The sequence below is a fragment of the Diceros bicornis genome, chromosome 4 (assembly GCF_020826845.1).
Source record: "Diceros bicornis minor isolate mBicDic1 chromosome 4, mDicBic1.mat.cur, whole genome shotgun sequence".
NCBI classification, from domain to species: Eukaryota; Metazoa; Chordata; class Mammalia; order Perissodactyla; family Rhinocerotidae; genus Diceros; species Diceros bicornis.
This window is the reverse complement of record NC_080743.1, coordinates 42233642-42249109: the sequence shown is the minus strand read 5'-3', so window position 1 is coordinate 42249109 and position 15468 is coordinate 42233642. Positions and strand designations below refer to the sequence as shown.

At 47.0% G+C, this 15468-nt stretch overlaps 2 protein-coding genes and 1 non-coding gene across 5 annotated transcripts in view; 1 reads left to right on the top strand and 2 right to left on the bottom strand.

Annotated features, from left to right (window-relative positions):
• Nucleotides 1-5095, bottom strand: part of ELAPOR1 (endosome-lysosome associated apoptosis and autophagy regulator 1) — a 69965-nt gene extending 64870 nt beyond the window's left edge. Inside the window, exon 1 of one of the 3 annotated variants that reach the window (XM_058538683.1) lies at nt 4830-5095. In XM_058538683.1, the coding sequence (XP_058394666.1) occupies nt 4830-4982 (153 nt within the window). In that variant the 5' untranslated portion in view covers nt 4983-5095. The remainder of the gene's footprint in view (nt 1-4829) is intronic. The other 2 variants (XM_058538682.1, XM_058538681.1) reach the window with 2 other exon arrangements.
• Nucleotides 5096-6107: 1012 nt separating this feature from the next.
• On the top strand, nt 6108-12421 carry CFAP276 (cilia and flagella associated protein 276). The gene is made up of 5 exons (XM_058538697.1): nt 6108-6255; nt 10403-10519; nt 11008-11123; nt 11734-11861; nt 12277-12421. The coding sequence occupies exons 1-5, from the start codon at nt 6175-6177 to the stop codon at nt 12345-12347; spliced, it is 513 nt and encodes a 170-aa protein (XP_058394680.1). The 5' UTR covers nt 6108-6174; the 3' UTR covers nt 12348-12421.
• A 1563-nt stretch (nt 12422-13984) lies between these two features.
• Nucleotides 13985-14405, bottom strand: LOC131405041 (small Cajal body-specific RNA 2). The gene has a single exon (XR_009219907.1). It is a non-coding gene; the product is annotated as a small Cajal body-specific RNA 2 (non-coding RNA).
• Nucleotides 14406-15468: the final 1063 nt, after the last annotated feature.

The following is a 15468-nucleotide window of genomic DNA, read 5'->3' as shown; positions in this document are numbered from 1 at the left end:
AGATGATTATTTTACTATCTTCTTTTTATTTAGCGATAGTTTCTAATTTTTCTGCAAATGAAATGTGTCACTTTTGTAATTTTTAAAGTAAGTCAGATAATTATCAGTCTGGCTCAGTTTTTTTTTTAATTAATTAATTAATTTATTTATTTATTTTTATTTTTTTTGGCTGAGTTTTAGTATACTCTTACCTTGAGACAGGAGAACAGACAAAATGACTTCTTAAATGTCTTCAGATCTCAAGAATCTATTATTCTTTAGCCTCCTCTGATATCACACAAAAACAGTACACCTTGCTACCCTATAAGTACTTCATGATAAATGGAGACTTTTAATCTTCTCTCTTCACCAAATATGGCAGGATGTTTAAATACCCAACCTTGATGGTTCCCAAGCAAAGAAGTCATTTTAAATCTTATACTTTTGGTCACATGTTTCCCAAAAGCTCAGGAGTCCTGAATGTTTTCTAGTTTTACCCATTTCCCTGTGGAGTTCCAGCCTTGAATAATAATGTCTTAGAACCAAATACAGGAGGAACTATAGAAGGCTAGAAGTTATGATCATACAGTGAAGTAGCATGCCAAAGTCTCAGGATTTTTTCCCACCTAGCAGAGGGGCTGATCCCAGGGAAGTCAGCGCTATGAAAAGAGATCACTCTGCTCCCTGCTAGTGATCCTACCATTCTCCCATTCTAAAATCCTTATGAGAATCCTTGGCTTACTCCTCTCCATCACCCTACACTTTCAATCAGTTGCCAAAAACTCTAACCATTACCTTCAGCATACTTGTCATATCTATGCCTTTCCATTTATCCCACTGCCACCATCCCAGTGCAGTCTCTTTGTTATTTGTTAACCTTCTCCCTGACCTCAGTAAAATCTTTTGCACTGGTCTCCTTGCCCCCATCTCTCTCTCTCTCTTTTTTTTTTTTTTGGTGAGGAAGATCAGCCCTGAGCTAACATCCATGTCAATCCTCCTCTTTTTGCCAAGGAAGACTGGCCCTGAGCTAACATCCATGCCCATCTTCCTCCACTTTACGTGGGATGCCGCCACAGCATGGCCTGACAAGCGGTGCGGCGGTGCGCGCCCGGGATCCGGGCAGGTCGCCAGCAGCGGAGCGCGCCACGGGGCAGGACCCTGCCCCCGTCTCTCTGCTAACACCTTTTGGCCTAGCTCAGCCATGTTTACTTTATATTCACTCTAATCCACTCTGAGCAGGCTGCCATCTTTGCTAGAAATCCTTCAGGAATTCTCCACTTAGTTTCTAACTTTCTGTCTCGATTTTTATTGTACCCCACACCTACTCCACATTTCAGCCACCTGTTCTACTTGCAAGTCTCAGGATATTTTGCATTTTTCACCTGTGGACCTTTCCTTAGGCTCCTCCATCCATCCAGAAAGTGTGCTTCCTCCATCTCTGCCCATTGAAATTGTACTGATTATTTCAGAAGCAGGTCAAGCGCCAGCTGTTCAAATAAGTTTTCTTGTTTTCCTACCAACCTCTATATTGCCGCTTCTGCGGTGTTTACCACGTTAACCTTATGTCATCATCTGTGTGTCATTATTTGTGTACTTACCTTTTCTGTCTACCAATATTTCTTAAGCACCCATGACACATCAAGGGTAAGTATTAGGCACTTTACATGTGTCATCTAATTTAATTTAATCCTCACAACAGCCTCGTGAGATAGGTATTACCAACCCCATTTTATAGATCAGGAATCTGAGGCTGACAGAAGTTAATTAACTTGCTCAAAGACGCATCCTTACTAAGTGGCAGAGTCATCACTCATTCAAAAAGTATTATTCCAATCCATGTCTGCCAGATTCCCAAACCCTACGGGCTTTTCAATATAGATTGGGAGATCTCTTTGGGGGCAATTAGCACTGAAGCCTCAGGACAGGAAAGATCTGTTAAAGGCAGTTTTCTGCTCCTCTCTCATTTGATTTAGACTCATTGTGCTATAGGAAATGCTCCTTTGGCTCTCAATTAGCACTTAGCCCAGGCGAGCACAGGACTAAAGAAATGATTTATGAAGACAGACACCATACAGGATGTTTAGTTCCACTGGTGACCCTGGTTATTGTAAAACTGTGAAAGAAACACCAAGTCCCACCACAAGTTCAGCAATCTAGAACTCCCCATTCCCTGCCACCTCAGTTTAGGCCTTACGCTAAACCTCTCTGTTTCCTGACTGGATCCAGAGGGATGCCGCAGATTTCAGAAACAAGGCTGGGGCTGGCCCGTGGCTTAGCCGGTTAAGTGCGCGTGCTCTGCTACTGGCAGCCGGGGTTCGGATCCTGGGTGCGCACCGACACACTGCTTCTCCAGCCATGCTGAGGCGGCGTCCCACATACAGCAACTAGAAGGATGTGCAACTATGACATACAACTATCTACTGGGACTTTGGGTGGGGGGAAGGAGGAGGATTGCCAATAGATGTTAGCACAGAGCCGGTCTTCCTCAGCAAAAAGAGGATTAGCATGGATGTTAGCTCAGGGCTGATCTCCCTCACAAAAAAAAAAGAAGAAGAAGAAGAAGAAACAAGGCTGGAACAGCACTGTTGTCATTAGAGTCAGCCTTGGCCTGATAAGAGTCCCCGCCATTAATACCCAACACAGACTCACACGAAATTCATATGAAGATTAAGAACAGAGAAGGGCTAATCTACCCTAAATTGGTTTTTCACCATTTAGGTTTGGAAGCCCCATAACTTGTTGGGTCAGTTCATATTGCCAAACGAAGAATATTATAATAATGGGTTTATTCTCTTCCTTATTGTTTTGGAGTTGAGGGTGTTCAGCGGCTGGCTACTGTTTGCTCAAGGAGAGTGTAAATAGGACTTGCTGACGCCTGAGGCCAATGAGCATGACTCCTAAGCCACTTTCACTCTGGTGTGGGGTGTAGATCTAATGGTAAAGAAGCTGAACGGGAAAGGGGATTAGGTAACTCTAATTTGCGTTTTATTAGTATTTTCTCTTTCAATCCTCAAAGCAATCTTTTTTGAGGTAGATGTTATTGAAATACCCATTCCACAGATCCCAAAACTGAGTGGTAAGTAACAGGCAGGGACTGGAACCCTGGTACGTTGAGTTCCACAGCTTTCCGCTGCCCTAAGCTTACACTCTGTGGCAAGACCTTTTGCTTAGGCAAATGTCAGTCATTTAAAAAGGACTAAAGGCAAAATTTGTACACAAGTTAGAGTTCTCAAGTATCAATATTCTTCCCTCCTTCCAAGCCAAGATGATACGAAGTGTTTAATTTCTTAAATGTCTCACATTTTCCATAATTGACAAAGATCTCAACAAGAAGTGGGAGTTGAACTGTAAGATTCTTACCTTCTACTCGGGAGACTCTCATGTTGGATTCTTAGGCTTGAACTGGTTATCTCGGTTGGTTAGAGCACAAGCCACCAAGGCCAATAAGCCAGTCACTGACAAAATCATCCTGTTCCCAGCCATCTTTAAAACAGGTCATAAAGTGGCGGAGTGAAAACGTAGATGGCCCAGGGCAGGGCATCATCAGGACTGAGAAAAGTTACCAAAAGTCCCCCTGACGGGGGTCACTTGTGCCATATTCATGAATGAAGTCAAACATCCTCACTTACACAAAAATTCTCTCCTCTCTCCCTCGCTTACTTCTTCGTGATCTGTTATGATCTGACGGTTAGGACATCTTCATGATAATATATTTCCATATGGGATGGGGTTGTTGCTAATCAGTTAACACTGACAACTCATAAAAGATATTTCAACCTCTCAAAACCTTAGCCAAGTATGGCATTTGGGGTTACTTTTACAAGGCTAGACTCTTGATATATTATGAAGCCTTTCACATTTCACAGAGATAATAACTTTTATTTTGCCTTCCCCAATGCAGTTCTCGTAAATGTTTTGTTGCTGCCTCTGCCATATGGTTAAAAAAAGTTACTCAGAGCACAACAAATATAGAAACTAAGTTTTGTGACTCCTTAATATCTTTTTGTATCCCTCCAAAAAGAATGTTCAAAAGGCATCTTTGGTTGGAAGACATTCACCACCTATTGTCTGAATTATGTTGGCAACATTTTAGAAACACCTTGAAAAAGACTAATGACATATGTCAGCAGAAGTCTAGAGAAAGAAAGTAGAGATTAGCAGAAAGTGAGATATTCCAGAACTCAAAATCTGGTCAAAGGTGGCTCATGTGCTGTCAGGTACTAAGCAAAGCGCACTGGGGGGAGGCAAAGCTATAAAAAGGATCCACATTTACCAGGCCCACAAGGTAACTGGATGTTTAATACCGAGGGGAGAGAGAGAGGTGATGGGATCCTTCAGCCTTCTCACACATCTCCCACCTTCATACTCCTTTTTTGAAGCCATGATAAAACCACAAGGATTCCCACTTCGCTCCACTACTTTCCTCTGGCCTTCATAACTCTTTTCTTTCCCCACTTCTCCCCTTTCCCACTGTCTATTTTGTCCCTGTGTACATAATCTTCTGTTTTCAACCACTTTTAAGGTAATATCATCCCAGCTGGAAAACAACTCGTCTTCTTCTCCCCTCGTTCCAGAGTCCAGAGACCCAGGTGCCTCCTGGGATCCTTGGAGTTGGGACCTCTCCCCCTGAGCTCAGTAGCCCAAGCTGTGAGGATGATCGATTTCAAGAGTCCTCCAGTGGGCTGGCCTCTCCACGACGCCAGTCTGCTCCTCTTCCCTCCCCCCATGCCTCATCCCCAAAGAAATCTAAACTCCACGGCCTCTGAAACTCTCTGCCTAGGTCCCCAAGGTCTCCGCCGGGATCCAAGATTTTTCTGACCAAAGTGGGGTCGGGTCGGGGAGGACAGTACCTCTTTGCAGGCGTGAAGCTCCGGTCCCGCTCCCTGGGTCACCTGGAAGGCGGTCTCAACCCAGAGCAGCAGCCACAGAAGCCGGAGCGTGCGCCGCTCAGTTCTTCCCCTGCCTACGGCAAAGGGATGGAGGCTGTACCCAGGCTCAGCCATAGCGTTGTCCTGAGCGAGCGGCAGCGGCGGCTCAGGTGCTGTGGCTGCTGCTACTGCTGGCAGAGGCGGAAAAAAAGGGGAGGGAGGTTCACAGGGGGAGGATGCAAGGGGCTGGACTCGCTTCAGTCACCTCCCTGCGGCTACTCCAAGGCCGCCCATCCTTGCTTCGCCCTCCTTCCTCTTCTCCTCCTACCCACGTCGCCTTGGCAACCGCCTCCTCTTCCCCTCCGCGCGGGTGGGGCAGGGACCACGCGCTCCTCCGCCGCTCACCTGCCGGTCGCCATGGCAGCCACTGGCGCTGGCGCGCGCCGTGTGGGAGTGCGCGCGCCTGGGGTCTGCAACCGGCCCAACAGGCGACCACAGGGCACGTGTAAAGAACGCAGTGGAAACATCCTCCAAGCCTTCGCCACCAAATTCATGTTTTCCACTGCCCTTCCGGGCCACAGGCGATTTATGAGCATCCCTAATTTTGTAGACATGGCGTTCGATAAACACTTATTAAGCTCCTCTTGTGTGTGAAGCGATAGAAACATGATTGAGAGGCCGTCTCTCCTCTAGAAGTTATAGCCTAGAGGAGGGGCCCCGGTAGACGTTACGGCAACACACGCTTCTGGAGATCTTACTTCCATCCCGCCAAATCCATCCGTGCCTTTACAACCGGCTCTATGCGAGGCCTTGAGACTCGTATAGTTAAACTGAGTTTAAGCATGGAGAGTTTGCCTTAGCTGGCAATTTTCCAAGCACAACACGTGGGCTCTTCTGTCTCTTGACATCTCATTCTCTCATAGCTTTGAAAAATCCTTTTGTTAGATGCGAGGGAGAAGGAAAATTCTAGGTCATCTTTTAGAACTTCTTTCCTCAATTGAAGTCTTTTGCAGAAGACTGCACTCCGGGAGGCCGGCGTTTTTCAACCAAGGCTCAGGAGTGCAAATCCAGGGCTCCTTGGTACGCTCGGCGGCGCTTTGCCTCCGCATTCCCAGTAGCTTCCTCCCGAGGGGCCTCCCGCATTGGACCGCCAGGTGGCGCCCTTCTCGAAGGGAATTCACCTCAGTCACAGATGGCAGGGCAGTTACCTGGCAACCGAAACTGGGCGTTCCAAACAACCGGGACCCGGGATCCTCCACGTGCAAAGTTTCGTGCGGCTGCGCGGGCCTCTCATCCCTCATAAGAGCGTCTCTCTCGGCATTTTACCATGCCTCCCACCCGAGACCCTTTCCAGCGCCCTACATTGGATAACGATGATTCCTACTTGGGAAAACTGCGGACTTCCAAGGTACTGTGGTTTCTTGCACAGATTCTCAGCAGTGTCGACGGCAGTCTTCTATCTGGCGGCATGAGGAGCAGAGGCGCTAACTTGAAGGACTGTGGTGAAGGCACTGAGTCAGATAACGGAGGAGTCTGATTTCCGCCTGTCTCCATGTCCCCATATTCGGATCTGCTAATGTTTTAGAGGTGCTTTTGAGCAGAGGGAAGTAGAGCTCCAGTCCAGAGGAACAAGGGGGTCTCTCTACCCAAAGCAGTGATTGGTATAAAGAAGCTTAAACAGGCCCAGGATCCACCCAGCCACCCTTTGCCCTGTTTGGAAAACTATTCTCTGAAGAGATATGAGATACGGAGTAGGAGAGGATCCTCTGAAAGCTACCAGAGCATACTTTATACATGTCTTCACACCGTCTCTGTCTTCTGGTTAAGCTGGAATGTGTTTCTGTATGTGTGTCAGTGATTTGAGAATTTAAATGATCTTTTTTCTTTGGGCCGGCCCTGTGACTTAGCAGTTAAGTGCGTGCTCTCCGTTACTGGCGGCCAGGGCCCGGATGCCGGGCACGCACTGACGCACCGCTTCTCCGGCCATGCTGAGGCCGCGTCCCACATACAGCAACTACAAGGATGTGCAGCTGTGACATACAACTATCTACTGGGGCTTGGGGCAAAAAAAAAAGGAGGAGGATTGGCAATAGATGTTAGCTCTGAGCCGGTCTTCCTCGGCAAAAAAAGAGGAGGATTAGCATGGATGTTAGCTCAGGGCTGATCTCCCTCACAAAAAAAATAAATAAATAAAAAATAAATGATCTTTTTTCCGGTAGAAGTATTTAAGATGTTTGAAGTGCAAAATAAGGTGGATTAAATGGTAATTGTGGCTTAATAAAATCAAAGTTTCCTTTTGTTTATTCAACATTTATTATTTACTGTATGCCAGGCCCTCTGCTAAACACTGAAGATATATAGATAAGTTAGGTGTAGCTCCCGTTCTCAAGGAACTCTGGAAGAAAAGCCAGACTAAGAAGAGCAACAGTAAAAGTGCTTACACAATAGCACATGTATTGTGACAGAGTTATATGTAGTGTGTCGTGAGAACTGGGAGCTTAAAGGACAGCTTCCCAGAGCAGATGGGCCAGGTGAGGGAGGAGGTGGAATGTGAGTTAGGAAGAAGGAAACAGGAACCAGATATTTAAGGCAAAGGAAGCAGCAGGTGCACGTACACGGAAAGGAGAATGAGGGTGGCCTGTGGGGGCCAAAGACTCTAGAATGGGTGGAGCATTGGTGTGAGATGGAGGAGTGAAGAGAGCAGGAGCTGGACAAGTGATCCTGTTGGCTGGGTGTGCTGTGTACACCATGCTAGTGAGCTAGGATTTCACCCTGGAAGTGCTGGGGAATCAACTTGGGACTTTAAGCACTGGAATGACATACTAGATGGGTATTTTAGAAAACACAAATGGCAGTGGATTGGATAGGATGGGAGTGGGACAAGAGGGATCAGCTGGAGGCAGGTGCAGCAATCTCCAGAAGGAAGAGTAATGGGTCTAAAGCAGTGATGCAGGGGATGGTGATAAGATGCAAGAGGCAGAACTGATGGGACTTCATGGCTGACTGAATATGGCCCCAAGAGACAAGACAGTCTAGGATAACTCCAAAGTTTCTGAGAGCTTAATTGATGCCATTTACTGAATGAGGCATTCAGGGAAAGCAGGTTTATGGAGAAAGATGTTGAGATCAATTATGTAGATGTTGCTTTTGTGGTGCCTGTGGGACATTTAAGTGGAGTAGGCAACATGGTTGAGAGTTGTGGGTTGGAGATGTACATCTGGAAGCCACAGTATTCATATGGTGGTTGAAGCCATAGGAGGGAATGAGCTCATCCAGTGAATGTGAGAGTAAGAAAAGCAGAAATTAAACCCCTGGAGAATAGCACTGTCTAAGGGGCAGAGAGAGAAAGCAGAGCTGAGAAGGAAGCTGAGAAGTGACAGCCAGAGACAGGAGGAAAACCAAGAGGAGCTGGACCCCCAGAGGATGCAGAGAACATTTCCTGGAATCAGAATCATGGTGCCCGAAACAGCAGAGGTCAAATAAGATTAGCTCTGGAAAGGATCTACCTGACGTGGCCAGAAAGATCATTGGTCACCAGCAAGAGCAGTTTCAGTGGGTGCTTGAGGCAGAGGCCAGATTGCAGTGGGCTGAAGAGGGGATGGGAATGGGGAAGAAGTGGAGATGGTAAATGTTGACTCGTAAAGAAGCCTGGCTCTGTAGGGAAGGTGACAGAGTGGTAGCAGTGATGAAGGAATGAGAGAGAAGCTGGGTCCAGGGGATGCCAGAATGGTGCAGGTCTCTGAAACACAACAAAGGGCTGGGTTCAGGGAAGAAAGTTTATTCTTGAGTAAAAGGGACTTCCCTTTCTTTGAGATGGAAGGAAAGTGGATGTGAAGATGGCATTCATGCTTAACAGTCTTGACTTTTTCAGTGAGACAACCTCATCTTCTGCTGATAGAGAGATGATGAGACTTATGTAGCCTTTGGGGAATGGGAGGAGAGCTGCCTATGCTTGCATCATGTATATTTGTAGTTTTCTTGTTTCATTTTTCTTGGTGATAGCACAGTGCCTGGTACATACTGTTCAATTAATGTCTAACTGAGCTGAGTCATACAGCACTTTGCCATATACAGGGGGAGGGGTTGAATCCAACATAGGCTGAATGAGATTTCTATTAGTTTGTAGTTGTACTCACTGGAATTCAGTCATTGATTTAACCAATATTTCGTTTTTATTTTTATTTATTTATTTTTAATATTTTTCTTTTTCTTTTTTTTTTTAATTTATTTTTTTTGTGAGGAAGATCAACCTTGAGCTAACATCCATGCTAATCCTCCTCTTTTTGCTGAGGAAGTCCGGCTCTGAGCTAACATCTATTGCCAATCCTCCTCCTTTTTTTCCCCAAAGCCCCAGTAGATAGTTGTGTGTCATAGTTGCACATCCTTCTAGTTGCTGTATGTGGGACGCAGCCTCAGCATGGCAGGAAAAGTGGTGCGTCGGTGCGCGCCTGGGATCCGAACCCCAGCCGCCAGTAGCAGAGCGCGCGCTCTTAACCGCTAAGCCACTGGACCCACCCAATATTTCATTTTTAAACACCGTGTGTATCATGTGTCAGGTCGCTGTGCTAGGTCCTGGGGATACAGTGGCAAACAATATGGCATTTTACATGTGATGAAGAAATCAGTTATGTATTTTTCACATTCATGCTTGTGGGGTTTTATTTAGGGGATTCAATGGCCAATGGACTTTTTCTTTGACATTCCTGTGGTCACGATGACCCTTCTCTGCTTACTGAAATCCTTTTCTCTCCCGCTCAGACACTGCACTCTCCTGATTCTCCTGTCTCTGATTGCCTTAGTGTCCTGTCCCTTCCTCTTCCCTCCCTCGTTATAATAGTGTGCAGTCCTCATGAACCACCTCTTCCCTTTTGGCCAGACTCCTTTTTGCAGGCTTCAACCACTACCTCATGTGGACCCCCAGATCTCTCTTACTTGTCCTGAGCTCTCCTCCAACAATTGCACACTTCCAATTTTCTACCTGTTAATTGCCTTGGGATGTCTTATCTTTTCTTCAAACTCAGGACATGTAAACCTGAGCTCATCATCTTTCCTATCTGCTCCCCACCCTTCACTCCACCGTTTTCCCTGTATTCCTGGCCCATTTCTGCCAGTTCTGAGATTGAAAACTTAGGAGGATCAAAAGCCTGAGAGTCTTGCCCCATATCGTTCTTCTCTTTGCAGATGTCTCTCTGAGATTCAATTAAAATAGGATGGAATATGGGGCCGGTCCCATGGCGTAGCAGTTAAGTGCGCAGGCTCCGCTGCTGGCCGCCGGGGTTCGGATCCCGGGTGAGCACCGACGCACCGCTTGTCAGGCCATGCTGTGGCGGCGTCCCACATAAAGTGGAGGAAGATCTGTACAGATGTTAGCTCAGGGCCAGTCTTCCCCAGCAAAATGAGGAGGACTGGCATGGATGTTAGCTCAGGGCTGATCTTCCTCACCAGAAAAAGAAAAAAAAAAAAAAAGGATGGAATAAGGGGGTAGATGTCATTGAAGCTACCACATCAGCAAGGCCTCCTGTAACCAGGTCCTGGGTGTGGTTTTTCTTTTGCAGAAACTGCCATATAAGAACCCAACTCACCTTGCTCAGCAACAGGAACCCTGGAGTCGGCTCAGCTCAACTCCCACAGCCAGCTCCATGAGGCGGGATGCTTATTTTTTTGATCCTGAGGTACCAAGCTATTTCTCTATGCATCCACTTAGGATTCATTAATATCCTTTTTGAAAGGTAGTCTGTCCCTGACTGCTTCAGCATCTTTATTTTGTCCCCAGTCCAAGATCCTACCAAATCTAAAATCAAATACCAATTTATCTGGCCTCTGGGAAGTTGGAAGGCTTGGGTTTCGCTCCAGTTGATTATCTGGAACAAATCACTTTCTCACCAGACTTCTCACTTTTCTGATTATAACCACGAATGACAGTGATTCCCATGTCTCTAGGGAGAGCTCACCACTCCTTAGACCTAAGAGACAATTAATTCTATATTGACAAGAGTTAAGAAGTCACCATGTACAACAATTTGGTGTGTAAGGAGTGGGTAGAACTCAGGCCCAAAAGGGGTTCATTCTGCTTTGGGGAAGAGTAGAGCCCAACAGAACCCGATTAGAGTGCAATCAGAGGTGGTGAGTTAACCCTGGGGGTGGTTGACTTCCTCTGCAGATACCAAAGGATGACCTGGATTTCCGCTTAGCAGCCTTGTATGACCACCACACAGGGACATTCAAGAACAAAAGTGAGATACTGTTACATCAGGAGACCACCCAGGATACCCATGGGTAAGTGGTGGAGGCGGAGCCTCTCCACCCTAAGGTCAATGCCATCCAATCATGTAAGGTAAAGTGTCACCGGGGAAATAACAAAGATGATCAGTAGGTACTCATTTGTATACAGATTTCCATATATTTTTTTTAAACGTTTCTTTTTTGTTTTGTTGTTTTTTATTTATTTATTTATTTATTTTTCCCCCCAAAGCCCCAGTAGATAGTTGTATGTCATAGCTGCACATCCTTCTAGTTCCTGTATGTGGGACGCGGCCTCAGCATGGCCAGAGAAGCGGTGCGTCGGTGCGCGCCTGGGATCGAACCCCGGGCCGCCAGCAGCGGAGTGCACACACTTAACCGCTAAGCCACGGGGCCGGCCCCCATATTTTTTAACATCTGCATCTGTAATGCAATTTCTGTATTTTTATTATCTAAAATGAACAGAGATCCTCCAAGATTGTGCTCATCTGTATAAACAAACAAAATCTTCAGCTAATTCCACAGAGGGTGAAAAGCACCTTTGGCTGCTTCATTTTGGAGGTTGCATGCAACTGTCTTTCCCTCCTCACCTTTCTCCTTCTGATTGATTTCACTCTCCCCTGTTTTTCCCCACACGATCTTCTAGAATCAAGATCCAATTCCCTGGAGAATGTTTACCCCCTCCCCCGCTGCCCCCCATCACTTCCCGAGCTAACATCAGACACTGGATCAACCCTAAGAAGGAGTCCATCCACAGCATCCAGGGATCCATAGGTAAGGGTTAAAAGACTGGGTGGGCAGATGGTTGGTGTGAGTTTTTCTAAATGGGCCCAGGAATCAGGGAGTTGAGGTGATTGGCTATTAGGGAACTTCAGAGATAACTGAGGCTCTTGGAAGAGCAGCCTGGCACATACCAGGCTAATACCAGGGGACATGCTGACTATAGAGCTAGGAAATGAATTCAATTTTTCAGAGCCTTTAACTCAGCCTTAGGTCTAAGGGACTAAATTAGGTTCCAGCAAGGGGCAGAAACCTATAGCTACCTTCCCTCAGTCCTCTATATGCCAGTTTCCCCAGCTGTTACAAGAACCTTCTCCATAGTCCTTACAAATGTATGGGCAATTATAGGTTCCCAGAAAAGGCAAAGGATCTGAAATTCACAGCCCACTCCCTCTTCTCTTTTCTCTAGTGTCCCCTCACACTGCAGCCACCAATGGAGGCTACTCCCGAAAGAACGATGGTGGCTTCTTCTCCACCTAGTGTTGACAGGCCCCCGGACTATTTAATCATAGTGGAACATCTGCCGCCCACCTCCATTAAATAGATTTGTGAAGCCTGAAGTGTCTGTTACCCATGGACTACGAGTTGCTGCTTGACTACTCTTAAAATATGGGAGGGAAGTTTTCTAACTTCTCGAAACCAGTCCTGTTGGGCATATTTGCAACTTGGAAAGTCATCTTGCTGAAAAGATAAGGATTTAGGACAGAACAGCACTGTTTTTGGCAGGAGACAGGTATTCATATTTTGTGAACTGGAGTCATTTCAACCATACAGATACATCCGTTCAACATTTCTTGCAAACCTTTATGTCAGGCACTGAGCTAAGTGTTGGGGAAACAAGAATGGACACAGCTCATGCTCTTCATGAGCTCTCAAACACTGTAATTTTGGTAGCTCTATGTAGCATTATTTATGCTGAGGTCACACAACAGATTTCAGACCTCCTGGACTTAGTCATCTGGTGGGCTTTACTTTTCCATGAGGGCTCCATCTCCCTGGTCCTGGCTCCTTGCCCTTGTTCATTCTCTAACTCCGCTAGTCTCCTTGCCTGGGAGTCAATTTGCTTTTCTTTGTGTCAATTCTTACAAACATGGCTCAACAATCTGGTACTTGGGTTTGAAACCTAAAAACTGATGCATTAATGTGGTTTCTAAAATTACAAGTCACTCACAGGAAACTGCTGTTGGATTGCACATGAAATGGCAGACCTTTTAGAATACTGTACCGTAAATTCCCATTTCTAAGTTTGGAAAGCATCTGCATCATTAACAATTCAGATATGAAAAGGCTTCTTCCTAGTACTCACGTGCAGAGTCCTTAAATGCCATCAAACTATCACAGCCCCTCTTCCACGGAGATACTCTGATCTATTGATAGTATCTGCTGCCAAGTAGCAATATGAAGTTTCAGTTTTGTTTTGTTTTTTCCCCCAAAGCCCCAGTAGATAGTTGTATGTCATAGCTGCACATCCTTCTGGTTGCTGTCTGTGGGACGCCCTCGGCATGGCCAGAGAAGCGGTGCGTTCGTGCGTGCCTGGGATCCGAACCAGGCCCGCCAACAGCGGAGCGCCGGCACTTAACCGCTAAGCCACAGCTGGCCCTCAGTTATTATTTAGAGTGGCAGAGAGGGGTGACTATCTGAATAGTCCCTGCATGCAGGTTATTTGATACTGAACACCAAAAAACTTATGACCGTGATCCATGCATCGAGGCTTTTAAAAATGTAGATTCCCAGACCTCCCTGATAATTCTAATTCAGTAAATCTGGGGCGGGTCCCTGGAGTCTGAATTCTTGTAAGCTCTCCAAGTTCTCTTATCGATATATATATACAGACATGCATATACACCTATATCCCTTCGCGGCAGACGCTGTATAGTGCCTTTAGACCAGGGGGCACCAGTGTTGGTACCATACAGACTCATCGTGACTAGGCGGGGCTAAAGAAAAAGAGGAGGCAGGGAAGAACAGCTGCAGCGGAAACAAGGCCTCCGTCCCCGTGCAGCTCCTGGTCCCGCGGGCCGAGTGACAGCTCGCGGGACATCATTCACCCTCCGGCCCCCCGCCGACCGTTAACGCATTAGCCCCAACGCCACGCCGGCCGTGCCCTGAGGCCGGGCTCAGATCAGAATCGCCTCGATAATCAGCGGCCTGGGACAAGCCCGGCCTCGTCTATCTGATCAATTCATCACTTCTGAGCGCCGGGCCCCGTAGCACCGGCTCCGGGACCTCCGGGACCGCGGCGTTGCCGCCGCCCAAGGGGCCTCGCTGCACAGCGCCCCGAGGAAGGGGCTTCGCAGGAGGGGAGCTTTTCATTTCGGGTCGGCCCGGCGGGGCTGGGGTCACAACCCGATCAAATAAGATCAAGGTGTAGGCGGGGGAAGGGCGCAGGGGCGGGCACACGCGCTCGCCTTGCACGCCCCACGCGCGCACTCACACATTCGCCCGTCCACTCACACACTCGGCCCGTACGCGCCTTCCACGCAACATCACACAACAGCACACACCAGCCTCACCCAGGCCGCTTTCCCTCCTTGAAGGAGCGGAAGTCCGCACCCTCTTTTAAAGCCCTCTGCCCCTCCCCCACCTCGGAGGCTTCTGGGAGGAACCACCGAACACAGGCCCTCGTGGAGTGCTCGCTTTGCTGCCCTCTCGTGGCTCGGAGGGGAAACCAAGTTCCAGGGAAAGGCGGGGCAAATTCCCACATTATTGAATCACAGTTGTCTTTTCATCTTTCGGCAGCTACAAATTTATATCCATACCTATAGCTTTTCTTTGATCTTTGATCCAAGTTCTGGATACAAAATGATTCAATCTCAGGAGATTCATGGGTGAATGACTCCTTTCCCATGGAGAAGGCAATCCTGATCATTACCAACATCAGCTTGCCCAGGAGCTCCTTTTCCCAAGGTAGAAGGCAAACATTTTACCAAAGGGAAAGGTGAGAATAGATCATTTAAATCCAAGGACTAGGTAGTCAAGATATCTGTGATATGAGTAAAGGTAGGGAGGCATATCCTTGTCCTCACTTATAGAGCCCTCTTGCCACCCAGAACTTGATGCTGTGGCAGTCGTATTGCTGAACCTTCATTTTTCACATCCATTAAAACATATCTGATTTTCAAACTCCAGAATGAGTAGAGTGAAAACAAAGTAGTGATTATATAAGTAGAATTAGTTCCTTCCACATCAGAGAGCACCATTTTAATGTTTTAGTTGCTTCTTTCTGCTTCTTCAGTGAAATAGCTACGTGTGGGCCGCCCCGTGGCTTAGCGGTTGAGCGTGTACGCTCCGCTACTAGCGGCCAGGGTTCGGATCCCGGGCGCGCACCAACGCACCGCTTCTCCGGCCATGCTGAGGCCACGTCCCACATACAGCAACTAGAAGGATATGCAACTACAACATACAACTATCTACTGGGGCTTTGGGGGAAAAAAAAATAGGTATGTGTAGGGGGAATATAATTTAGAAAAATTTTGGAGATTAGTAGAAAATGATTTGTGAAGCTATAGTTTGTACTTGTGCTAGTCCCACCATGCATTTAGAATAAACATATAGGGGAAAAGTATCCATTGTATGTGCTGGAATCCCATTGGCTCAAGCA